The 27820-nt window shown below is 37.1% G+C and overlaps 1 protein-coding gene across 4 annotated transcripts in view; it reads left to right on the top strand.

The window, feature by feature from the left end:
* Window positions 1-27820, top strand: part of LOC139766635 (uncharacterized) — a 144008-nt gene continuing 116188 nt past the window's right edge. Inside the window, exons 1-2 of one of the 4 annotated variants that reach the window (XM_071695523.1) lie at window positions 1-273; window positions 2288-2390. In XM_071695523.1, coding sequence (XP_071551624.1) covers window positions 123-273; window positions 2288-2390 — 254 coding nt within the window. In that variant the 5' untranslated portion in view covers window positions 1-122. The remainder of the gene's footprint in view (window positions 274-2287; window positions 2391-27820) is intronic. The other 3 variants (XM_071695531.1, XM_071695542.1, XM_071695516.1) reach the window with 3 other exon arrangements.

Below are 27820 nucleotides of genomic sequence, written 5' to 3' on the forward strand. Positions count from 1 at the left end.
ATAATTCGTTTTCATGTACGAGTGACCAATCACAAGCCGAGGAATCCTCACAGACGCTGTTTTGGTCGTAAACCAAGAGAATCACAACAATCCAACAAGCCCACCAGGATTTAATCTGGAAAATGAGGATAAAAGTAGACCTCAGCGAATTTTTGGAAGATGAGAGAAAATTTGCCGTTGTGAATGTGAACCTGAAGGAGTCGAAGACAGTGCGTGACGTCCTGAGCAAGATCAAGAAACTGTTTAATGTCTCAACTGGAGGTGAAGCTGCAGGTGAAAATGAAATCTTCAGCTTTATGTAGTTCTGTGGGGTGTGGTGTCTGAAGATGTCTGTGGATCGGTGAAGGATGTCGGTTGAATGTTCATTAAATGTCGTCAAAATGCATATCAGTTCCTCACTAATGAATGACAGTATCCCAATCGAACGGGTTATTTTGCCGATGGAAACATCTGTATATGTGGATCATATGGTGTCGTGCCGGTATGGTTTACTCACGGTACTTTACTGGTATAAATCGAGGCAAATGTGCGTATATTGGTAATTTTGTTCCCCACTGCAGAACTTTTCTTTGTGTATTATGTATGAAAAATATTATTTTGAGTTGACTAGTTTATCTTAAGAGTTAAAGATATCTTTGAGAAATAGCAACATATGTGTTAGGTGCTTAATATAGTTCGTTGTGATGACAGGAATACTTGAGGAGCTTGGTATAGAGAATCATATTTACTGAATGACAATAAACGAGATGACCAGTATATCCCGGAAAATATGGGGTTGATTAAAAGTAGATATGACTCTTCGAAATGAACTGAATCCAAAAACTTCAGCTGGAATCATGAAGATCTCGCTTAATTATTCTAGCCGTCAAGATTTATCCAAATTTTCAGTGCTCTCTCCAAAACATGCTAGTTGTGGAAATGATGCCAGCATGATGCCAGATGTTTTCTGCGGTATCCAAGGCTCACCCTGCCTTCTGGTGGTGACCTCATTAGTACACCCTTTGGAATGGAACTGAAGGGGGAGGCACTGCCAAACTCCATCAAGACAGTTGTTTATATAATAGACAGTCTCTTGAGATGTGCTGAGGTTTTAGTTTTTTTGAACGTCTAAGAGCCCTACTGCCCCCGGGAAACACTGTGCTGGAGTTACCCTCTGCCAGTGGCCTTTCAAGAATGAGACACTAGATGCTTAGAGGCAGCACTGGAGACCACCAGTTAAGCCAGGGAATAGATGGTCAAGTGATTGAGCATGATGGCTCTGATTGTAAATGGGATGAGTGGTAAGAGTAAAGGGGGGGGGGGTGTAGAGAAATGTAAGTTATGGTTAGAATTTGTAGGGGTTTGGGGAAACCCTTATACATGGACAGGTTGTATGGAGTGAAAATAGAAATGATGAATGCGAGTTGTGGTAGGGTGTGTAAGGTTTGCTATGTATGGGAATAAATGAAAATGATCAGGGAAGAGGGATATGCAGTTGTGCTGTCACTAAGATTGTGGGAGAGTGCATCTGCAGAACGTGGATGGAATGGATCAAGAATAGCGTAGATAAAAGGATAGATTTGAATTGTGAAGTATGCATGGGTATGTGTATATGAACCAGTGAATATAATTCATATATCCTTTTTGTCAACCTTTCCTCACTCATTCTTTCCATAGTGTATATATAAAGAATATATATACAGTATCTGTAATACCTTAGCTGTGTATTCTCAGCCCAATGGCTGCTTAAATTCAATGAACTCCCACCGCCCAGCCAGCCAGCCAGCCCGCCCGACCCCACCCCACCCCACCCCACCCCACCCAACCCCAACCCCAACCCCATCCCCACCCCACCCCACCCCACCCCAACCCCAACCCCCACCCCATCCCCATCCCCACCCCACCCCACCCCACCCCACCCCACCCCACCCCACCCAACCCCACCCCACCCCACCCAACCCCAACCCCACAGTTCATGGCAGGTACCCATATGCTGATAAGTAGTGATGGAAGCATAAGCAGCTTGGTGCTTGGTTGAATGTGAGTGAACCACCCTGTCCAAGATGTGAACCTTTGTCGGCTCATATGTGATTTATAGTCTGTGACTTATTTATAGTCAGTGACAAACCACTGTACCATGGTATTATTTCTTGATGCAAAAGTTTATTACCAATAAACCCCATTACTTTAATGTTGCATGCATTACTAGGTATGTAATTCCTTCATTTTTAATTAAAGAAGCTTGTATCTTTGCCTTAGGTACATAGTTATTTCAATCATGGTTTTAGAAGAATTATATCTTTTGCAGGTGGAGGGCTTGAGAAAAAACCTACTTTAGGTCTGTTTGAAGATGAATTCTACATTCACCCAGATGAAACCTCTTCTGTTCTGCAGGATACAGGTGTTCTTAAGTAAGTTAGTTTTAAAAAGTTGAAAAGTGTCAGGGTTTTATAAGGATTTTAAGGAAATTTTTACATTTGCCTTGTTAGCAACTTTTTTGTGTTGTGGCAGAGGTCTTCTTATTTTTTTTATTTTTTTATCATTTTCTGCATATTACTGGCATTTCATTTCACAGTTTTTGACATGGGTGAGAGTAGGATTACTGGTTAGAAAAGACTAGCAAGAATAATGAGAATGAGAGAGCCCACTCCTTTTGAAATGATTGTAAGTCATTGTCCCAGTCATATGCTGTATTCAGGCTAGGATCCGAAGATCATTTATACGAAGTCTCAAACTGCACCACAGGTAGAAAAAAAGATTGAAGAAGGGATGAAGAAATAGAAATAAAGGAAAACTTTCTCACAGGCCTCCCCTTTAGAAAGAAATAGCATTTCATGAGTTCAGACACCATTTTCTTCCTAGCAGTCAAATGGAGGAGGGTTAGATACCTAACAAATTATGTCACTAAATGCAAACGGAAGTTGGAGCTCAATAGCTGCTAGTTTGAAATAGGTTAACCTGTTTGATTGGCTGTTCAGTTTGTTCCGTGGATGCATCAGTCAGTGGGTAGACATCACTCACTTTACCAGTTACACCTTGGTGATCCACCTATAAAGTTGTCCTATAGATACTCATATGATGGATGAGTTTTGCTAACTTTGAAGCTTGAAGGTCCACCACATAGTAATATTAAAAAGTGAAAAAAAGGTGTCTCTGTAAATGATAGATGTGATATCCAGGCTTTTAACTTAGAACTGATGCTGGTGGAGAAGCCCCTAGAGTACCAGGAGAATCCGTGTGACCATTTAGAGAATTAGAAAGAAATTTTGAGTCCTTCTTTACTTCACTGTACTAAGCTATGTACCACTCAGCCCCAAATACCCTGTTGGATCTGTCACTCAACAGAGCAGCAGCAGAGCATATCCTAGCTCTTTTCTGCATGAGTGAGGTTGTTTAGAGACATAATCTCAGGAGTGGAAATCCTCCACTCCTGAATTACTTTTCAAAAAAGGCATAGGGGAAAGATTCAAATGAGGATTTGTTCCTCTGAGACTCATTCATCTGGTTTTGATGCTACCTCTATCGCATGGGAGACAGTGAATAAGTATGAGAGAAGAAAAAGATATATGCATGATGAGAGAGTATGGAGAGTGATTTTGTGACAAGAGAAGAGGTGGTGAAAGCCTTATATAAGATGAAATGTGGCAAGTGGGATGCAGTAGATGGCATTTTAGTTGAATTTATTAAGAAAAGGGGTGACTGTGTTGATTAGTTGGGAAGGATTTTTGATGTATGTATGGATCATGATGAGATGCCTGAGGGTTGGAGCAGTGCATGTATAGAGCCATTGTATAAAAGTAAGGATGATATAGGTTAGTGTTTAAAGTACAGAGGTGTAAGTTTGTTGAGTGGACTTGGTAAGTTGTATGGGAGGGTATCGATTGAGTGGGTGAAGGCATATGCAGAGCATCACATTGGGGAGGAGCAATGTGGTTTCAGAATTAAAACAGGATGTTTGGATCTGATGTTGCTTTAAAGAATGTATGTATTTTTATTTGGCATTTATGGATCTGGAGAAAGCATGTGATAGGATTGATGGAGGTGCCTTGTGGAGAGACTCCAAAATATATGGTGTGGGAAGAAAGCTGCCAAGAGCATTGAGAAGTTTTTATTAAGGGTGTAAGGTATGTGTATGAGTGGGTAGAGAGGAGAGTGAATGGTTCCAAGTGAAAGTTGGTCTATGGCAAGGACATGTCACTATGGTTGTTCAATCTATTTATGGATGGGATGGAGAAGGAGATAAATATGAGAGTGTTAGAGAGAGGGGCATGTATGCAGTCTGTGATGGATGAGAGGGCCTGGTGAGTCTGTTGTTCTTTGCTGATGATATAGCACTGGTGGCAGATTCAGGTAAGAAACTGCAAAAATTAATGACTGAGTTTGGAAGAAATGTGAATAAAAGCAAAGTTATTTGGTTTAGCAGGGGTGAGGGACAAGTTAGGTGGGATGTAAGTTTGAAGAGAGAGAAAAGTGGAGGAAGTTGTGTATTTGATACCTAGGAATGGACTTGGCATTGAATGTAACCATGGAAGAGGAAGTGACTCATAGGTTGGGTGAGGGAGCAAAGGCTGTGGGAGCACTGAAGGATGAATGGAAAGAAAGAATGTTATCTGGCAGGGTAAAAATGGGTATGTTTGAAGGTATAGTAGCCCCAACAATATTGTATGGATTTGAGTCTTGGGCTAGATATATATATCTGTGGGGAGGAGGTTGGATGTGTTAGAAATGAAATGTTTGAGGACAGTATGTGGTGTTAGGAGGTGGTTTGAGTGAGTAAGTAATGAAAGGGTAAGAGAGATGTGTGGTAATAAGTAGAGTGTGGCTGAGAGAGCTGAAGAGGGTGTGCTGAAATAGTTTGAACATATAGAGAAAATGAGTGAGGAAAGGTTGACAAAGAGATTTTTTTTTTTTTTTTTTTTTGTCGCTGTCTCCCGCGTTTGCGAGGTAGCGCAAGGAAACAGACGAAAGAAATGGCCCAATCCCCCCCATACACATGTATATACATACGTCCACACACGCAAATATACATACCTACACAGCTTTCCATGGTTTACCCCAGACGCTTCACATGCCTTGATTCAATCCACTGACAGCACGTTAGCCCCGGTATACCACATCGCTCCAATTCACTCTGTTCCTTGCCCTCCTTTCACCCTCCTGCATGTTCAGGCCCCGATCACACAAAATCTTTTTCACTCCATCTTTCCACCTCCAATTTGGTCTCCCTCTTCTCCTTGTTCCCTCCACCTCCGACACATATATCCTCTTGGTCAATCTTTCCTCACTCATCCTCTCCATGTGCCCAAACCACTTCAAAACACCCTCTTCTGCTTTCTCAACCACGCTCTTTTTATTTCCACACATCTCTCTTACCCTTACGTTACTCACTCGATCAAACCACCTCACACCACACATTGTCCTCAAACATCTCATTTCCAGCACATCCATCCTCCTGCGCACAACTCTATCCATAGCCCACGCCTCACAACCATACAACATTGTTGGAACCACTATTCCTTCAAACATACCCACTTTTGCTTTCCGAGATAATGTTCTCGACTTCCACACATTCTTCAAGGGCCCCCAGAATTTTCGCCCCCTCCCCCACCCTATGATCCACTTCCACTTCCATGGTTCCATCCGCTGCCAGATCCACTCCCAGATATCTAAAACACTTCACTTCCTCCAGTTTTTCTCCATTCAAACTCACCTCCCAATTGACTTGACCCTCAACCCTACTGTACCTAATAACCTTGCTCTTATTCACATTTACTCTTAACTTTCTTCTTCCACACACTTTACCAAACTCAGTCACCAGTTTCTGCAGTTTCTCACATGAATCAGCCACCAGCGCTGTATCATCAGCGAACAACAACTGACTCACTTCCCAAGCTCTCTCATCCCCAACAGACTTCATACTTGCCCCTCTTTCCAAAACTCTTGCATTCACCTCCCTAACAACCCCATCCATAAACAAATTAAACAACCATGGAGACATCACACACCCCTGCCGCAAACCTACATTCACTGAGAACCAATCACTTTCCTCTCTTCCTACACGTACACATGCCTTACATCCTCGATAAAAACTTTTCACTGCTTCCAACAACTTTCCTCCCACACCATATATTCTTAATACCTTCCACAGAGCATCTCTATCAACTCTATCATATGCCTTCTCCAGATCCATAAATGCTACATACAAATCCATTTGCTTTTCTAAGTATTTCTCACATACATTTTTCAAAGCAAACACCTGATCCACACATCCTCTACCACTTCTGAAACCACACTGCTCTTCCCCAATCTGATGCTCTGTACATGCCTTCACCCTCTCAATCAATACCCTCCCATGTAATTTACCAGGAATACTCAACAAACTTATACCTCTGTAATTTGAGCACTCACTCTTATCCCCTTTGCCTTTGTACAATGGCACTATGCACGCATTCCGCCAATCCTCAGGCACCTCACCATGAGTCATACATACATTAAATAACCTTACCAACCAGTCAACAATACAGTCACCCCCTTTTTTAATAAATTCCACTGCAATACCATCCAAACCTGCTGCCTTGCCGGCTTTCATCTTCCGCAAAGCTTTCACTACCTCTTCTCTGTTTACCAAATCATTATCCCTAACCCTCTCACTTTGCACACCACCTCGACCAAAACACCCTATATCTGCCACTCTATCATCACACACATTCAACAAACCTTCAAAATACTCACTCCATCTCCTTCTCACATCACCACTACTTGTTATCACCTCCCCATTTGCGCCCTTCACTGAAGTTCCCATTTGCTCCCTTGTCTTACGCACTTTATTTACCTCCTTCCAGAACATCTTTTTATTCTCCCTAAAATTTAATGATACTCTCTCACCCCAACTCTCATTTGCCCTTTTTTTCACCTCTTGCACCTTTCTCTTGACCTCCTGTCTCTCTTTTATACATCTCCCACTCAATTGCATTTTTTCCCTGCAAAAATCGTCCAAATGCCTCTCTCTTCTCTTTCACTAATACTCTTACTTCTTCATCCCACCACTCACTACCCTTTCTAATCAACCCACCTCCCACTCTTCTCATGCCACAAGCATCTTTTGCGCAATCCATCACTGATTCCCTAAATACATCCCATTCCTCCCCCGCTCCCCTTCCATTGTTCTCACCTTTTTCCATTCTGTACTCAGTCTCTCCTGGTACTTCCTCACACAGGTCTCCTTCTCAAGCTCACTTACTCTCACCACCCTCTTCACCCCAACATTCACTCTTCTTTTCTGAAAACCCAGAAATGGAGGGAACAAGGCAAGCAGCTTGACCAAATTGGAGATGGAAGGATAGAGTTAAAAAGACTGAGCAATCAGGACCTGAACATGCAGAAGGGTGAAAGGTGTACACAGGATAGAGTGAACTGGAACAATGTGGTATGCTGGGGTCGATGTGTTGTCAGCGGATGATCCAGGGTATGTGAAGCATGGATAGGGAGCTGTGTTTTCAGTGCATTACACATAACAACTTGAAAATGGATGTGAGTGAACGCAGCCTATCTTCATCTATTCCTGGTGCTAGTGCGGGAAATGGTAATCAAGTATGGAAAATATATATTTGTGTGTGTGGATTCACATTAGTGGTGTGTGATACCACCATGGCTGGTTATTTTGGTCATGGATAGGGTTTTGAGAGAAGTGAACATATAGTCTTTTAGAGAGGAGCACTTATGTAGTTGATAGTGGGCTAGATAAGTCAGTTGTTGTTTGCTTATGAGGCAGCACTAAGGGTTTATATGAGTGTGAGACTTCGGAAGTTGGTGTTTGAGTTTGAGATAGGGTGTGAAAGGAAAACATTGAGTGTGAATGTGAATTAATGCAAGTTTATTAGGATTAGTGGTGAAGGGAGACAGGTTATTTCGAGTGTGAGTTAGTATGGAGAGAACTTGGAGGAATTTTTTTTCCATGTTGAAGGCTCCAGTCTTAGACAGAAGTCCACATCAAGGCTAGTCCTTAATTGAAATGTAGAGAGAATTATGAAATGGAAAAAGAAAAGACACGGGGAAAGTATTTTTGAATTTTGCAGAAAGTTAAAAGCCTGTCTTTTGAAATGTGCCAGGTCATAGTTAGTGGGAAATGCATAAGAAGGTAGAGACTTTCAAAGTTTTAAGAAGTAGGGAAAGAAGCAGTTGTCAAAACAGCCCACCCTTGAGTTGCCGATGCTAAAACAGTAATCATATAACACAGGAGCTTGCCGAGTATTGCATGGTCTAGCTAGTGGTGTGGGCTTACAAGTAGCCAGCTCTTGGGAGCAAAAACCAAAGTGATGCCTATAGAAGAGGGAAAGTGAACTAGCATTGCAGCTTAGGGCAAGTGGGTCAAGGTCAAGTTTGGAAGTTAACCTGGGAGAGTGTATGAGTTGGACGGCTTTCAACTCGATTCTGTCAAGTAAGGATGCAGAGCTAGAACCACCCCAAATGTGAGAGCAGTACTCCATAAAAGGACGAATCAGTCCCTTGTATAAATGGAGCAACTGTTCAGAAGAGAAGTTTCGACATCTAAACAGGACACCCAGTTTCTTATGGGCAGTCTTAGCTATTCCTGTAATGTAGGGTTTCCAAGAAAGAGTGGATGTTATGGTAATGCTAATTATGTTCACTAAGTTAGGAGGTGGAATTACAGAACTGTCAAAGGAGAGACAAGAGTTGAGAGGATTTTCCGATTGAGAGATGGGTAGAAATTGGGTTTTGGAGGCATTTAACTTAACAAGATTTAGTGTACCGCCCTGAGATATCTTGTCCAAGTCTGAGGTAATTGAGGAAGACGAGATGCTAATCAAATGAGAGAAGAGGGAGCAGAATTGAAGGATGTGGATGATTGCAGTGTTGTCGTTAGCATATGAGTGCATTGGATTATTTGTAGAGGAGAGGAAATCATTGATAAAAAAGGAGAAAAAGTGTAAGGGATAGGACAGAACCTTGAGGGACACTGCTTTTGGTGGAGAAAAGAGGGGAGGCTGATCCATCACCTACCACAGAGATAGATTGACCAGAGAGGAAGCTAAATGTGAAGGATCAGAGTGAGGGAGGGATACCAAAAGAGGGGAGCTTAGAGATGAGACCTGGATGCTACACCCTGTCAAAAACCTTAGAAATGTCAAGGGCAACTACACCTAGTGGTAGATATGTCAGTGAATCAAGCAATAGGAGCTGGAGTGAACCATAGGATGGGTGAGGGGACAAAAGTCTTGGGCACTTAGAGGAATGTGTGGAAAGTAAAATCTTTGAGGGCAATGATGGGTATGCTTGATGGTATAGTAGTCCTGTTGATATTGTATGGGTATGAGGTCTGGGCCTGAGACAAAAATGTAAAGAAATGGGTGGATGTGTTAGATGTGAAATGTTTGAGGACAGTATGTGGTGTGAGGAGGGTTGATTAAATAAGAGATAAGGTAGAAGAGGGTTATAGTAGAGGTAGTGTGTATGAAAAAACTGAAGAGAGTTTGCTGCAGTGGTTTCGACATATGGAGATTATTGCAGTTGTTTGAACACGTGGAGAGGATGACTTAGAAGGTATACAAGTCAGGAGTGGAAGGAACAAGGAAAAGGGGGAAATGAAGAAGATGGAAGGATAGAGTTAAAGGTATTTAAGGGTTTGGGGCCTGAATATGCAGGAGGGTATGAGGCTTGCAAGGGATAGAGAGAATTGGAGTGATTTGGTATACAGGGGACAACGGACTGTCAGTGGGCTGAATAGAGCATATGGAGTGGTCATGGTAGGTCACAGAAAGTTCTGTGGGGCATGTTTGTGGATATGGATACTGATTTTGGTGCATTAAACATGACAGCTAGAGAGTGGGTGTGGTCAAATGAGACCACTTCTTTGCCTGTTCTTGGCACTGCCTAGCTAAAGTTAACATCTTTAAAAGAAAAAAAAAATTGAATTATTCATTGACATTACTAGACTCTTCCTGCAGTAGGAGTGAAAAGTTACTTTTAGGAAGGTTGTATCATTGTCAGTAGAGAAAATGGAATTCAGTCTTGCTGAGGAACTCACATTCCAATGAAGGTCATCATTTCAGTACTAGTGGATGTTCCGCAGCTTTGAAGCTGCAGGAGCTAAAAGAAAGTGGTTCTAAGGGTTATATAAAATGAAATATAGTTACAGAGGAGTTGCCATAATTTGTGAGTTAAGTAACACTTAACTCACACAGCTCATTCTTTGTTACTCTAGATTTCCAGTAGTGAGTATTATGTGCTAGCCCTGCCTTTTGGCAAAATGGTAGGAGCAATATATAGTAGAAGGTAGGAACATAAAGGTAGAACTATTAGGTAGAAATATTTGGTAGAAGTAGTCTGTAGAGACATTACATAGGAGCTTCTGCAAACACTGCACTAGATTGGCCCTCTGCCACTGGCTTGTTAAGGGTGAGGCATTAAAGGCTAAAAAGCGGCACTGGAGTTCACTAGTTATGAAGAGACTGTTGCCATGGCCATCCCCTTGAGGGAGTTCCTGAAGGGAACAGGCATCAGAGATACAGATAGATCGGTACCTAGGCCTATATGAAGCATCAAATCACATGATATGACTGGCATGTAATGAGGTGTTTAAAATCTTTAGAGAAATACTCGTAAAGGTTTTATAATCAGTAGTTAGATACAAGGTAGTGAGATACAGGAATAAAAAGGGCAATGTACGGTGAACGGAAGAGACTAGAAATTCCATGAAAGAGAAGAAAAAGGTATTTGGTAGATTGCTCACTAGGAATGTACCACTGGAAATTCAGCAAAGGAGGAGGGAAGAATACAAAATATGTAAGCAGAATGTCAAGAAGCTGATAAAGGAAAGCAAAGAAAAAGTAGATGAAGATTTTGAAAGAATGGTAAGTGAAAAGTTTTGGGATAATAAGAAACTATAATGGAAGGAGGTGGATGTAAGAGTGAAAATATTGATGTGAGAAGTAAAGAAGGGGAATTGCTGAACCAAATGAAGATTGAAAGAGTATTCTGAAGAACTGAATGTGGGAGAAGGGGAGGCAGCATTTGTTACATGCATGGGTATGGAGGAGGGAAGGAAGAGAATACAACTGCAGGGGCCTATAGCAAAAAGAGAGGTAAGAAGGGCAATAATGAGGCTGAAGATAGGAAAGTTAACTGGAGTGGATGGGATTACAGCTGAAATGCTGAAGTATGGAGAAAATGTGATAGAGTAGATTCATAAGACTTATATATAATTTTGTATGGAAACAGAAGGTTGTGGTTGAGGACTGGGTGAAAGCTTATTATTGTTTCTTATTCAAAGGAAAAAGCTCTAAGGATGTACGTAGCAATTATAGGGGAATAAGTCTTAAGTATGCCAGGAAAAGTGTATGTAAGAATATTAATTGACAGAGTGATGGAAGTGACTGAATGCAGAATAAGTTAAGAGCAAGGGGCTGTTAGGAAAGCTAGGGGGTATGTGGATCAGATTTTTGTGGTAAAGATGACAGTGGAAAATTATTTAACAAAAGGTTAGAAGTTGTATGAAGCTTTTATGGCTCGGGAGGAAGAATATGACAGAGTCAAGTGGAATATCGGTAACTAAGAGCATTATATATTTTCAATGATTATTTCAAGTATAGAAGTGTTTTTTAAATATCTTATCTTTCAGTTTTAAAACAAGATAGATTTCCTTTAAAAACTCACTATAAGAAGTAATTTTCATTCTGAATACAAATCTGATGTCAAAATTTCATTTAGTCTTCCGATTGACATTCATTTAAGCTGTTAAATGAAGTCAATTTAAAGATATTTTTTGCTCCTTTGCATCGTATTTACTGGTATGTATTATTAACTGAGAGCATTACAATATATTTTCCATGATTATTTCAAGTTTTGAAGTGTTTGAATATCTTATCTTTCAATTTTGAAACAAAGTTTTTTTGAGCTAAAAAATACCCTGAACTGTTACCTTCAATTTTTGGTATTTTCTCATAAAAATGAATTTCCTTTAAAAACTCATTATAAGAAGTATTTTTCATTCTGACGACAAAAATGATGTTAAGATAATGTCAAATAAAGTCAGTTTTAAAATATTTCTGTTACTTTGCATCGTATATACTGGGTATATATACCATTATGATATATTTTTCATGATTGTTTCAAATATAGAAGTGTTTTAATATCTTATCTTTCAATTTTAAAGCAAAAAGTTTTTTGAGCTAAAATGTACCCCAAACTTTGTTACCTTCAATTTTTGGCATATTTCTCAGAAAAATAGATTTCCTTTAAAAACTCATTATAAGAAATATTTTTCATACTGAATACAAATCTGTAGTTAAGATATCGTTTAGTCACCTTTATGACATTCAATTAAGCTGTTAAATGAATTCATTTTTATAATGTTTTCTGATCCTTTGTATTGTATTTACTGAGTATGTATCAGGTACTGAGAGCATCATGTTATATTTTCCATGATTATTTCAAGCATAGAAGTGTTTGATTATCTTATCTTTCAATTAAAAAAAAAAAATGAGCTAAAGAATGCCCTGAACATTCAATTTTGGCATATTTCTCAGAAAACTAGGTTTCCTTTAAAAAACTCTATTATAAGAAGTATTTTTCATGCTGAATACAAATCAGGTGTTAGAATATCGTTTAGTCGTCTTTATGGCATTCAGTTAAGCTTTTAAATGAATTCAATTTAATTATTTTTTGCCTATTGCCATCGTATTAATTGGATGTTTATAAGTGACAGAGCATTATGATATATTTTCCATTATTATTTCAAGTATAGTAGTGGTTGAATATCTTATCTTTCAGTTTTAAAACGAAAAAGTTTAGACAATTTTTGGCATTTTTCTCAGGGAAATAGATTTCCTTGAAAAACTCAGAATAGGAAGTATTTTTCATGCTGAATACAAATCTGGTGTCAAAATTTCGTTTAGTCTTCTTTATGACATTCATTTAAGCTGTTAAATGAAGTTCAGAGTATTTCTTAGGTCAAAAAACTTTTTATTTTAGAATCGAAAGATAAGATATTCAAACATTCCTACACTTGAAATAATCAGTGAAAATGTATCATAATGCTCTTAGTCCCCGAGACATACCCAGTAAATACGATGCAAAGGAGCAAAAAATATTCAAAATTAGATTCATTTAACAGCTTAATTGAATGTCATAAAGATGACTAAACGATATTCTAATATAGTATTTGTATTCAGCTTGAAAAATATTTCTTATAATGAGTTTTTAAAGGAAATCTATTTTTCTGACAAAAATGCAAAAAACTGAAAGTGAGGGTTCAGGGTGTTTTTTTTTGCTAATTTTTTTTTTTTTTTCTCAAAATTCAAAGATGAAATATTCAAACACTTGAAATAATCATGGGAAATATGTCATAATGCTCTCAGTACCTGATACATACTCAGTAAATAAGATACAATCGAACAGAAAATGTTTTGAAATAGACTTCATTTAACAGGTTCACTGAATGTCATTAAGAGGACTAAACATTATTTTGACATCAGATTTCTATTCAGCATGAAAACTACTTATAATGAGTTTTTAAAGGAAATCCATTTTACTGAGGAAAGTACCAAAAATTGAAGGATATTTTTAGCTCCAAAAACTTTTTGTTTCATTATTGATGGGTAAGTTAAATAAAAACTTCTATACTTGAAATAATCAAGGAAAATATATCATAATGCTCTCAGTACCCGATACATACTCAGTAAATACGATACAAAGTTTCAGAAAATATTTTAAGATTGACTTGATTTAACAGCTTGATTGAATGTCATAAAGACGACAACAATATTTTAACACCAGATTTGTGTTTACCATGAAAAACACTTCTTTTAATGAGTTTATAAAGGAAATACTTAGAAAAGCAAATGGATTTGTATGTAGCATTTATGGATCTGGAGAAGGCATATGATACAGTTGATAGAGATGCTCTGTGGAAGGTATTAAGAATATATGGTGTGGGAGGCAAGTTGTTAGAAGCAGTGAAAAGTTTTTATCGAGGATGTAAGGCATGAGTACGTTAAGGAAGAGAGGAAAGTGATTGGTTCTCAGTGAATGTAGGTTTGCGACAGGGGTGTATGATGTCTCCATGGTTGTTTAATTTGTTTATGGATGGGGTTGTTAGGGAGGTAAATGCAAGAGTTTTGGAAAGAGGGGCAAGTATGCAGTCTGTTGTGGATGAGAGAGCTTGGGAAGTGAGTCAGTTGTTGTTCGCTGATGATACAGCACTGGTGGCTGATTCATGTGAGAAACTGCTGAAGCTGGTGACTGAGTTTGGTAAAGTGTGTGAGAGAAGAAAGTTGAGGGTAAATGTGAATAAGAGCAAGGTTATTAGGTACAATAGGGTTGAGGGTCAAGTCAATTGGGAGGTAAGTTTAAATGGAGAAAAACTGGAGGAAGTGAAGTGTTTTAGATATCTGGGAGTGGATATGGCAGCAGATGGAACCATGGAAGTGGAAGTGAATCATAGGGTGGGAGAGGGGGCGAAAATTCTGGGATCGTTGAAGAATGTGTGGAAGTTGAGAACATTATCTCGGAAAGCAAAAATGGGTATGTTTGAAGGAATAGTGGTTCCAACAATGTTATATGGTTGCGAGGTGTGGGCTATGGATAGAGTTGTGTGGAGGAGGGTGGATGTGCTGGAAATGAGATGTTTGAGGACAATATGTGGTGTAAGGTGGTTTGATCAAGTAAGTAATAATAGGGTAAGAGAGATGTGTAGTAATAAAAAGAGTGTGGTTGAGAGAGCAGAAGAGGGTGTTTTGAAATGGTTTGGTCACATGGAGAGAATGAGTGAGGAAAGAATGACCAAGATGATATATGTGTCAGAGGTGGAGGGAACGAGGAGAAGTGGGAGACCAAATTGGAGGTGGAAAGATGGAGTGAAAAAGATTTTGTGTGATCGTGGCCTGAACATGCAGAAGGGTGAAAGGCGTGCCAGGAATAGAGTGATTTGGATCGATGTGGTATACCGGGATCGACGTGCTGTCAGTGGATTGAACCAGGGCATGTGAAGCATCTTAGGTAGACCATGGAATGTGGATGTGGAAAGGGAGCTGTGGTTTTGGTGCATTCGTGTGAACGAATGGGGCCTTTGTTGTCTTTTCCTAGCGCTACCTCGCACACATGAGGGGGTGAGGGGGTTGTTATTTCATGTGTGGTGAGGTGGCGATGGAAATGAATAAAGGCAAACAGTATGAATTATGTACGTGTATATATGTCTGTGTGTGTATAGATATGTATATGTTGAGATGTATAGGTATATATATTTGTGTGTGTGAACGTGTATGTATATACATGTGTATGTGGGTGGGTTGGGCCATTCTTTTGTCTGTTTCCTTGCGCTACCTCGCTAACACGGGAGACAGTGACCAAGCAAAATAAAATAATGAAAATGATAAAGGAAATCTATTTTTCTGAGAAATATGCCAAAAATTGAAGTTCAGGGTATCTTTTAGCTCAAAAAACATTTTGTTTTAAGATTGAAAGATAAGATATTCAAACATTTCTATACTTGAAATAGTCATAGAAAAAATGATGCAAAGGAGCAAAAGATACTTAAAATTGAATTCATTTAACAGCTTAATCGAATGTCATAAAGACGACTAAGCAGTATTCTAACACCTGATTAGTATTCAGCATGAAAATACTTCTTATGATGAGTTTTTAAAGGAAATCTATTTTTCTGACAAAAAGGCCAAAAAATGAAGGTAACAAAACAGTTCAGAGTATTTTTAGCTCAAAAATTTTTTGTATGAAAATTGAAAGATAAGATAATCAAACACTCCTCTACTTGAAATAGTTATGGAAAATGTATCATGATGCACTCAGTACCTGATACATACTCAGTAGATACAATACAAATGATCAGAAAATGTTTTAAAAACAAATTCATATAACAGTTTGATTGAATGTCATAAAGACGACTAAACGATATTTTAACAACATTTGTATTCAGTATGAAAAGTACTTTTTGTGATGATTTTTAAAGATCTATTCTTCTGAGAAATATGCCAAAAATTGAAGGTACTTTTTATCTAATAAAACTTTTTGTTTTGAAATTGAAAGTGAGATATTCTAACACTTCTATACAGGAAATAATCGTGAAAAATGTGTCATAATGCTATCAGTTAATGATGCATACTCAGTAAATACGATGCAAAGTAACAGAAATATTTTGAAATTTACTTCATTTAACAGTTTATTGTAGTGTCATTAAGAGGACTAAACATTATTGTAACACCATATTTGTATTCAGCATGAAAAAACTTCTTATAATGAGTTTTTAAAGGAAATTTATTTTTCTGAGAAAAATACCAAAAATTGCAGGTATTTTTAGCTCAAAAAACTTTTTGTTTCAAAATTGAAAGATAAGATATTGAAACACTTCTATACTTGAAATAATCATGGAAAATATATCATAATCTTGGTACCTGATGCATACCTAGTAAACACGATGCAGAAGAGCAAAAAACTTCTTTAAATTGACTTCATTTAACAGCTTAAATGAATGTCATGAAGACGACTGAACAAAATTTTGATGCCAGATTTGTATTTAGCATGAAAAGTACTTCTTATAATGAGTTTTTAAAATAAATCAATATTTTTGAGAAAAATGCCAAAAATTGAAGGGTACTTTTTACCTCCAAAACTTTTTGTTTCATAATTGAAAGATAAGATAATCAAAGACTTCTCTACTTGAAATAATTATGGAAAATATATCATAATACTCTTAATACTCGATACCTACTCAATAAACACAGTACAAAGGATTGGAAAATATTTTGAAATTGGCTTCATGTAAGAGCTTAATTGAATGTCATAAAAATGATTAAATGAAATTTTAATACTAGATTTGTATTTTGCATGAAAATTGCTTCTTATAATGAGATTTTAAAGGAAATCTAATCTTCTAAGAAATATGTGAAAAATTGAAGGTTCAGGGTATTTTTTTAGCTCAAAAAACTTTGTTTTAAAATTGAAAGATGAGATATTGAAACAATTCTTTACTTGAAAGAATCATGGAAAATATATCAAAATGCTCTCAGTACCCGAGACATACTCAGTAAATACGATACAAAGGATCAGAAAATATTTTAAAAATTACTTCATTTAACAGCTGAATTGAATGTCATAAAGATGACTAAATGACATTTTAACACCAGATTTTATTCAGCATGAAACATACTTATAAATAGTTTTTAAAGGAAATCTATTTTCAGAGAAAATGCCAAAAATTGAAGGTAATATTATTTTCAGGTTATTTTTTTTTTTAGCTCAAAAAACATTTTGCTTCAAAATTGCAAATAAGATATTCAAACACTTCTGTACTTGAAATAATCATGGAAAATATATCATAATGCTCTTAGTCACTGATACATACCCAATAAATACGATGCAAAGGAGCAAAGAATATTTAAGATTGAAATCATTTTACAGCTTAATTGAATGTCATAAAGACAACTAAACTATATTCTAACACCTGATTTGTATTCTTCTTATGATGAGATTTTAAAGGAAATTTATTTTTCTGACAAAAATGCCAAAAACTAAAGGTAACAGTTCAGGGTATTTTTTTAGCTCAAAATTTTTTTTTGTTTCAGAATTGAAAGATGAAAAAATCAAACACTTCTACACTTGAAATAATCATGGAAAATATATCATAATGCTCTCAGTACCTGATACACACTCAGTAAATACAATACAAAGGATCAGAAAATATTTAAATAATGAATTTGTTTAACAGCTTATTTGAATGTCATAAAGATGACTAAGTGATATTTTGACACCAGATTTGTATTCAGTATGAAAAATACTTATTATAATGAGTTTTTAAAGAAAATCTATTTTTATTCAGAAATATGCTAAAAATTGAAGGTAACAGTTCACGGTATTTTTTAGTTCATAAAGCTTTTTGTTTTAAAATTGAAAGATAAGATATTCAAACACTTCTGTACTTAAAACCATCATGAAAAATATATCATAATGCTATCAATTACTGATACATACTCAGTAAATACGATGCAAAGTGACAGAAATATTTTAAAACTGACTTCATTTAACAATTTAATTGAGTGTCATTAAGAGGACTAAACGTTATTTTATCACTGTATTTACATTCAGAATGAAAATTATTTCTTATAATGAGTTTTTAAAGGAAATTTTTTCTGAGAATACCAAAAATTGAAGGGTATTTTATAGCTCAAAAAACCTTTTGTTTTAAAAATGAAACATAAGATATTCAAACATTTCTATACTTGAAATGATCATTGAAAATATATCATAATGCTCATAGTCACCTATACGTACCCATTAGTATGATGCAAAGGAGCAAAAAATATCTTTAAATTGACTTAATTTACAGACTTCAATTTACATCTTAAATGAATGTTGTAAAGACAACTAAATGATATTTTGACATCGGATTTGTATTTAGCGTGGAAAATACTTTTTATAATGAGTTTTAAAGGAAATCTATTTTCTTAGAAAAATGCCGTCAACTAAAGTTCACAGTTCAGGGTATTTTTTTTTTTTAGCTCAAAAAACTTTTTCTTTCAAAATTGAATAGAATATTTAATCACTTCTATATGTGAAATAATCATGGAAAATATATCATAATGCTCTCAGTACCCAATACATAGTAAATATGATACAGAGAAACAGAAAATATTTTAGAATTGATTTCATTTAACAGCTTAATTGAATGTCATTAAGAGGAGTAGACGTTGTTTTAATACCTGATTTGCATTCAGCATAAAAAGTTATTATAATGACTTTTTAAAGGAAATCTTATTTTACTGAGAAAATTACCAAATATTGAAGGGTATTTTTTGCTCCAAAAACTTTGTTTCAAAATTGAAAGATAAGATAATCAAACACTTCTATACTTGAAATAATTGTGGGTAATATATCATAATGCTCTCAGTACCCAATACATACTCAGTAAATACAATACAAAGGAGCAGAAAATGTTTTGAAAATGAATTCATTCAACAGCTTAATTGAATGTCATAAAGACAACTAAACGATATTTTAGAATTGAATTAATTTAGCGGCTTAATTGAATGTTATAAAGATGACTAAATGATATTCTAACACCTGATTTGTATTCAGCATGAAAAATACTTCTTATAATGAGATTTAAATGAAATATATTTTTCTGAGAAATACCAAAAATTGAAGGTTCAGGGTATTTTTTAGCTCAAAAACTTTTTGTTTTAAAATTGAAAGATATTCAAACTCTTCTATACTTGAAATAGTCTTGGAAAATATATCATAATGCTCTCAGTACCTGACACATACTTAGTAAATACAATACAAAGGATCAGAAAATATTTTGAAAATGAGTTCATTTAGCTGCTTAATTGAATGTCATAAAAATTACTAAATGATATTTTATCAAGATTTGTATCCAGCATGAAAAATACCTCTCATTATGAGTTTTTAAAGGAAATCTATTTTTCTGAGAATAATGCCAAAACACTCAAAGAACTTTTTGTTTCAAAATCAAAAGATCAGTTATTCAAACACTTTTCTTTTTTCTTCTTTCAAACTATTCGCCATTTCCCGCATTAGCGAGGTAGCGTTAAGAACAGAGGACTGGGCCTTTGAGGGAATACCCTCACCTGGCCCAATTCTCTGTTCCTTCTTTTGGAAAATTAAAAAAAAAACGAGAGGGGAGGATTTCCAGCCCCCCGCTCCCTCCCCTTTTAGTCGCCTTCTACGACACGCAGGGAATACGTGGGAAGTATTCTTTCTCCCCTATATATATACTTGAAATAATCATGGAAAATATATCATGATGCTCTTAGTCGGTTATACATACCAAATAAAAACGAGCAAAATATATGTAGAATTGAATTCATTTAACTGCTTAATTGAATGTCATAAAGACTACAATGATATTCTAACACCTGATTTGTATTCAGCTTGAAAAATACTTCTTATAATGAATTTTTAAAGGAAATCTATTTTTCTGAGCAATATGTCAAAAATTGAAGGTTGAGGGTATTCTTTAGCTCAATTTCTTTTTTTTTTTCAAAATTGAAAGATAAGATAATCAAACGCTTCTATACTTGAAATAATAATGAAAAATATATCATAATGCTCTCAGGACATGATACATACTTAGTAAATACAATTCAAAGGATCAGAAAATATTTTAGAAATGAATTGATGTAACAGCTTAATTGAATGTCATAAAGACAACTAAATGATATTTTAACTCCAAATTTGTATTCAGCATGAAAGATACTTCTTGTAATGAGTTTTTAAAAGAAATGGATTTTTCTGAGAAATATGACAAAAATTAAAGGTAATTTAGTTCGTGGGTACTTTTTAGCTCAAAAAACATTTTGTTTTAGAATTGAAAGATAAGATATTCAAACACTTCTATACTTGAAATTATCACGAAAAATATATCATAATGCTGTCAGTTACCGATACATACTCAGTAAATATGATGGAAAGTAACAGAAATGTTTAAGAGTTGACTTCATTTAGCAGTTTGATTTAGTGTCATTAAGAGGACTAAACGTTATTTTAACACCATATTTTTATTCAGAATGAAAAATACTTCTTAAAAAATGAGTTTTAAAGGAAAATTATTTTTCTGAGAAAAATTCTAAAAATTGAAGGGTAATAGTTGAGGGTATTTTTAGCTCAAAAACCTTTTGTTTCAAAATTGAAACATAAGATATTTAAACACATCCATATTTGAAATAATCATGGAAAATATATTGTAATGCTCTCAGTTACTGATACATACCCAGTAGATACGACGCAAAGGAGCAAAAAATATCTTTGAATTGACTTCATTTAACAGCTTAAATGAATGTCATAAAGAAGACTAAATGAAATTTCGACACCAGATTTGTATTCAGTATGAAAAATACTTCTTATAATGAGTTTTTGAATGAAATCTAATTTTTTAAGAAAAATGCCACAAATTGAAGGTAATAGTTCAGGGTATTTTAAAGCTGAATTTTTTTTTATTTTGAAATTGAAAGATATTCAAACACTTTTATACTTGAAATAATCATTTAAAATATATCATAATGCTCTTAGTCACTGATACGTACCCAGTAAAAACGATGCAAAGGAGCAAAGAATATCTTTAAATTGACTTCATTTAACATCTTAAATGAATATTGTAAAGATGACAAAATGATATTTTAACCCAGATTTTTATTTTTTTATTTATTTTTTTTTTGCTTTGTCGCTGTCTCCCGCGTTTGCGAGGTAGCGCAAGGAAACAGACGAAAGAAATGGCCCAACCCACCCCCATACACATGTATATACATACGTCCACACACGCAAATATACATACCTACACAGCTTTCCATGGTTTACCCCAGACGCTTCACATGCCTTGATTCAATCCACTGACAGCACGTCAACCCCGGTATACCACATTGCTCCAATTCACTCAATTCTTGCCCTCCTTTCACCCTCCTGCATGTTCAGGCCCCGATCACACAAAATCTTTTTCACTCCATCTTTCCACCTCCAGTTTGGTCTCCCTCTTCTCCTCGTTCCCTCCACCTCCGACACATATATCCTCTTGGTCAATCTTTCCTCACTCATTCTCTCCATGTGCCCAAACCATTTCAAAACACCCTCTTCTGCTCTCTCAAGCACGCTCTTTTTATTTCCACACATCTCTCTTACCCTTACGTTACTTACTCGATCAAACCACCTCACACCACACATTGTCCTCAAACATCTCATTACCAGCACATCCATCCTCCTGCGCACAACTCTATCCATAGCCCACGCCTCGCAACCATACAACATTGTTAGAACCACTATTCCTTCAAACATACCCATTTTTGCTTTCCGAGATAATGTTCTCGACTTCCACACATTCTTCAAGGCTCCCAGAATTTTCGCCCCCTCCCCCACCCTATGATCCACTTCCGCTTCCATGGTTCCATCCGCTGCCAGATCCACTCCCAGATATCTAAAACACTTCACTTCCTCCAGTTTTTCTCAATTCAAACTCACCTCCCAATTGACTTGACCCTCAACCCTACTGTACCTAATAACCTTGCTCTTATTCACATTTACACTTAACTTTCTTCTTTCACACACTTTACCAAACTCAGTCACCAGCTTCTGCAGTTTCTCACATGAATCAGCCACCAGCGCTGTATCATCAGCGAACAACAACTGACTCACTTCCCAAGCTCTCTCATCCCCAACAGACTTCATACTTGCCCCTCTTTCCAAAACTCTTGCATTCACCTCCCTAACAACCCCATCCATAAACAAATTAAACAACCATGGAGACATCACACACCCCTGCCGCAAACCTACATTCGCTGAGAACCAATCACTTTCCTCTCTTCCTACACGTACACATGCCTTACATCCTCGATAAAAACTTTTCACTGCTTCTAACAACTTGCCTCCCACACCATATATTCTTAATACCTTCCACAGAGCATCTCTATCAACTCTATCATATGCCTTCTCCAGATCCATAAATGCTACATACAAATCCATTTGCTTTTCTAAGTATTTCTCACATACATTCTTCAAAGCAAACACCTGATCCACACATCCTCTACCACTTCTGAAACCACATGGAAAAATCCTTTTTGAAATGATGTTTTAAAGGAACTGTATTTTCTGAGAAAAACACCAAAAACTGAAGGTTCAGGGTATTTTTTAGCTCAAAAAACTTTTTGTTTAAAAATTAGAAAAATTGTTTAAACACTTCTGTACTTGAAATAATCATGGAAAATGTATCGTAATGCTCTCAGTACTCGATACATACTCAGTAAATAGGATACAAAGGAATAGAAAATATTTTAGAATTGACTTCATTTAACAGCTTAATTGAATGTCGTTAAAAGGCCTTAACGTTTTTTTCACACCAGATTTGTATTTGGCATGAAAAATTATTATTATTATTATTATTATTATTTTGCTTTCTTGCTGTCTCCCGCGTTAGCGAGGTAGTGCAAGGAAACAGACGAAAGAATGGCCCAACCCACCCACATACAGATGTATGTACATACATGTCCACACACGCAAATATACATACCTATACATCTCAATGTATACATATATATACACACACAGACATATACATATATACACATGTACATGATTCATACTGTCTGCCTTTATTCATTCCCATCGCCACCCTGCCATACATGAAATAACAACCCTCTCCCCCCGCATGTGCGCGAGGTAGTGCTAGGAAAAGACAACAAAGTCCACATTCGCTCACACTCAGTCTCTAGCTGTCGTGTATAATGCACTGAAACCACAGCTCCCTTTCCACATCCAGGCCCCACAGAACTTTCCATGGTTTACCCCAGATGCTTCACACGCCCTGGTTCAATCCATTGACAACACGTCGACCCTGGTATACCACATCGTTCCAGTCACTCTATTCCTTGCACACCTTTCACCCTCCTGCATGTTCAGGCCCCGATCACTCAAAATCTTTTTCACTCCATCTTTCCACCTCCAATTTGGTCTCCCACTTCTCCTCGTTCCCTCCACCTCTGACACATATATCCTCTTTGTCAATCTTTCCTCACTCATTTGGTGTCCCACTTATCCTTGTTCCCTCCACCTCTGACACGTATATCCTCTTTGTCAATCTTTCCTTACTCATTCTCTCCATGTGACCAAACCATTTCAAAACACCCTCTTCTGCTCTCTCAACCTCACTCTTTTTATTACCACACATATCTCTTACCCTTTCATTACTTAATCAAACCACCTCACACCACATATTATCCTCAAACATATCATTTCCAGCACATCCACCCTCCTCTGCACAACTCTTATCTATAGCCCACGCTTCGCAGCCATATAACATTGTTGGAACCGCTATTCCTTCAAACATACCCATTTTTGCTTTCCGAGATAATGTTCTCGACTTCCGCACATTCTTTAATGCTCCCAGAACTTTCGCCCCCTCCCCCACCCTATGATTCACTTCCGCTTCCATGGTTCCATCCGCTGCCAAATCCACTCCTAGATATCTAAAACAATTTACTTTCTCCAGTTTTTCTCCATTCAAACTTACCTCCCAATTGACTTGTCCCTCAACCCTACTGTACCTAATATCCTTGCTCTTATTCACATTTACTCTCAGCTTTCTTCTTTCACACACTTTACCAAACTCAGTCACCAGCTTCTGCAGTTTCTCACAAGAATCAGCAACCAGTGCTGCATCATCAGCGAACAACAACTGACTCACTTCTCAAGCTCTCTCATCCACAACAGACTGCATACTTGCCCCTTTCCAAAACTCTTGCATTCACCTCCTTAACAACCCCATCCATAAACAAATTAAACAACCATGGAGACATCACACACCCCTGCCACAAACCAACATTCACTGAGAACCAATCACTTTCCTCTCTTCCAACACGTACCTTCCACAGAGCATCTATATCTTCTATCATATGCCTTCTCCAGATCCATAAATGCTACATGCAAATCCATTTGCTTTTCTAAGTATTTCTCACATACATTCTTCAAAGCAAACACCTGATCCACACATCCTCTACCACTTCTGAAACCACACTGCTCTTCCCCAATCTGATGCTCCGTACATGCCTTCACCCTCTCAATCAATACCCTCCCATATAATTTCCCAGGAATACTCAACAAACTTATACCTCTGTAATTTGAGCACTCACTTTTATCCCCTTTGCCTTTGTACAATGGCACTATGCAAACATTCCTCCAATCCTCAGGCACCTCACCATGAATCATACATACATTAAATAACCTTACCAACCAGTCAACAATACAGACACTCCCTTTTTTATTAAATTTCACTGCAATACCATCCAAACCCGCTGCCTTGCCGGCTTTCATCTTTCACAAAGCTTTTACTATCTCTTCTCTGTTTACCAAATCATTCTCCCTAACCCTCTCACTTTGCACACCACCTCGACCAAAACACCCTATATCTGCCACTCTATCATCAAACACATTCAACAAACCTTCAAAATACTCACTCCATCCCCTTCTCACATCACCACTACTTGATATCACCTCCCCATTAGCCCCCTTCACCGAAGTTCCCATTTGTTCCCTTGCCTTACGCACTTTATTTACCTCCTTCCAAAACATCTTTTTATTCTCACTAAAATTTAATGATACTCTCTCACCCCAACTCTCATTTGCCCTCTTTTTCACCTCTTGCCCCTTTCTCTTGACCTCGTGCCTCTTTCTTTTATACATCTCCCAGTCATTTGCATTATTTCCCTGCAAAAATCATCCAAATGCCTCTCTCTTCTCTTTCACAAATAGTCTTATTTCTTCATCCCAGCACTCACGACCCTTTCTAATCAACCCACCTCCCACGCTTCTCATGCCACAAGCATCTTTTGTGCAAGCCATCACTGCTTCCCTAAATACATCCCATTCCTCCCCTACTCCCCTTACATCCTTTGTTCTCACCTTTTTCCATTCTGTACTCAGACCCTCCTGGTACTTTCTCACACAAGTCTCCTTCCCAAGCTCACTTATTCTCACCACTCTCTTCACCCCAACATTCTCACTTCTTTTCTGAAAACCTCTACAAATCTTCACCTTCACTTCCACAAGATAATGATCAGACATCCTCCAGTTGCACCTCTCAGCACATTAACATCCAAAAGTCTCTCTCACGCGCCTATCAGTTAACACATAATCCAATAACGCTCTCTGGCCATCTCTCCTACTTACATACGTATACTTATGTATATCTCTCTTTTTAAACCAGGTATTCCAGGATAATCACCAGTCCTTTTTCAGCACATAAATCTACAATCTCTTCACCATTTCCATTTACAACAGTGAACACCCCATGTACCCGAATTATTCCCTCAACTGCCACATTACTCACCTTTGCATTCAAATCACCTATCACTATAACCCGGTTTCGTGCATCAAAACTACTAACACACTCACTCAGCTGCTCCCAAAACACTTGCCTCTCCTAATCTTTCTTCTCATGCCCAGGTGCCTATGCACCAATAATCACTCATCTCTCTCCATCCACTTCCAGTTTTACCCATATCAATCTAGAGTTTACTTTCTTATACTCTATTACATACTCCCACCACTCCTGTTTCAGGAGTAGTGCTACTCCTTCCCTTGCTCTTGTCCTCTCACTAACCCCTGACTTTACTCTCAAGATATTCCCAAACCACTCTTCCCCTTGACCCTTGAGCTTCGTTTCACTCAGAGCCAAAACATCAAGGTTCCGTTCCTCAAACATACTACCTATCTCTCCTTTTTTCTCATCTTGGTTACATCCACACACATTTAGACACCCCAATCTGAGCCTTTGAGAAGGATGAGCACTCCCCGCGTGACTCCTTCTTCTGTTTCCCCTTTTGGAAAGTTAAAATACGAGGGGAGGGTTTCCAGCCCCCCACTCCCGTCCCCTTTAGTCGCCTTCTACGACACGTGAGGAATGCGTGGGAAGTATTCTTTCTCCCCTATCCCCAGGGATAAAATTATTCTTATAATCTATTTTTCTGAGAAAATTACCAAAGATTGAAGGGTAAATTTTGAAATTATAAAGCAAGACAGTCAAACACTTTTATACTTGAAATAATCATGGATAATATATCATAATATTCTCAGTACCCAATACATACTCAGTAAATATAATACAAAGGATCAGAAAACATTTTAGGAATGAATTCATGTAACTGCTTAATTGAACGTCATAAAGACGACTAAACAATATTTTAACACCAGATTGTATTCAGTATAAAATGTACTATTTATAATGAGTTTTTAAAGGAAATGTATTTTTCTGAGAGATATGCCAGAAACTGAAGGTATTGGTTCATGATATTTTTTAGCTCAAAAACTTTTTGTTTTGAAATTGAAAGATAAGATATTTAAACTCTTCTATACTTGAAATAATCATGAAATGTATATCATAATGCTATCAGTTACCGATACATACTCAGTGAATATGATGCAGAGTAACAAAAGCATCTTAAAATTGACTTCATTTAACAGTTTGATTTAGTGTCATTAAGAGGACCAAACATTGTTTTAAAGCCATATTTGTATTCAGAATAAGAAATACTTATGATGAGTTTTTAAAGAAAATTTGTTTTTCTGAGATAGATATAAAAAATTAAAGGTATGTTTTAGCTCAAAATACTTTTTGTTTCAAATTTGAAAGATTAGAGGGAGGTGATAACAAGTAGTGGTGATGTGAGAAGGAGATGGAGTGAGTATTTTGAAGGTTTGTTGAATGTGTTTGATGATAGAGTGGCAGATATAGGGTGTTTTGGTCGAGGTGGTGTGCAAAGTGAGAGGGCTAGGGAAAATGATTTGGTAAACAGAGAAGAGGTAGTGAAAGCTTTGCGGAAGATGAAAGCCAGCAAGGCAGCAGGTTTGGATGGTATTGCAGTGGAATTTATTAAAAAAGGGGGTGACTGTATTGTTGACTGGTTGGTAAGGTTATTTAATGTATGCATGACTCATGGTGAGGTGCCTGAGGATTGGCGGAATGCGTGCATAGTGCCATTGTACAAAGGCAAAGGGGATAAGAGTGAGTGCTCAAATTACAGAGGTATAAGTTTGTTGAGTATTCCTGGTAAATTATATGGGAGGGTATTGATTGAGAGGGTGAAGGCATGTACAGAGCATCAGATTGGGGAAGAGCAGTGTGGTTTCAGAAGTGGTAGAGGATGTGTGGATCAGGTGTTTGCTTTGAAGAATGTATGTGAGAAATACTTAGAAAAGCAAATGGATTTGTATGTAGCATTTATGGATCTGGAGAAGGCATATGATAGAGTTGATAGAGATGCTCTGTGGAAGGTATTAAGAATATATGGTGTGGAAGGAAAGTTGTTAGAAGCAG

Source organism: Panulirus ornatus, chromosome 4 (genome assembly GCF_036320965.1).
Source record: "Panulirus ornatus isolate Po-2019 chromosome 4, ASM3632096v1, whole genome shotgun sequence".
NCBI lineage: Eukaryota > Metazoa > Arthropoda > Malacostraca > Decapoda > Palinuridae > Panulirus > Panulirus ornatus.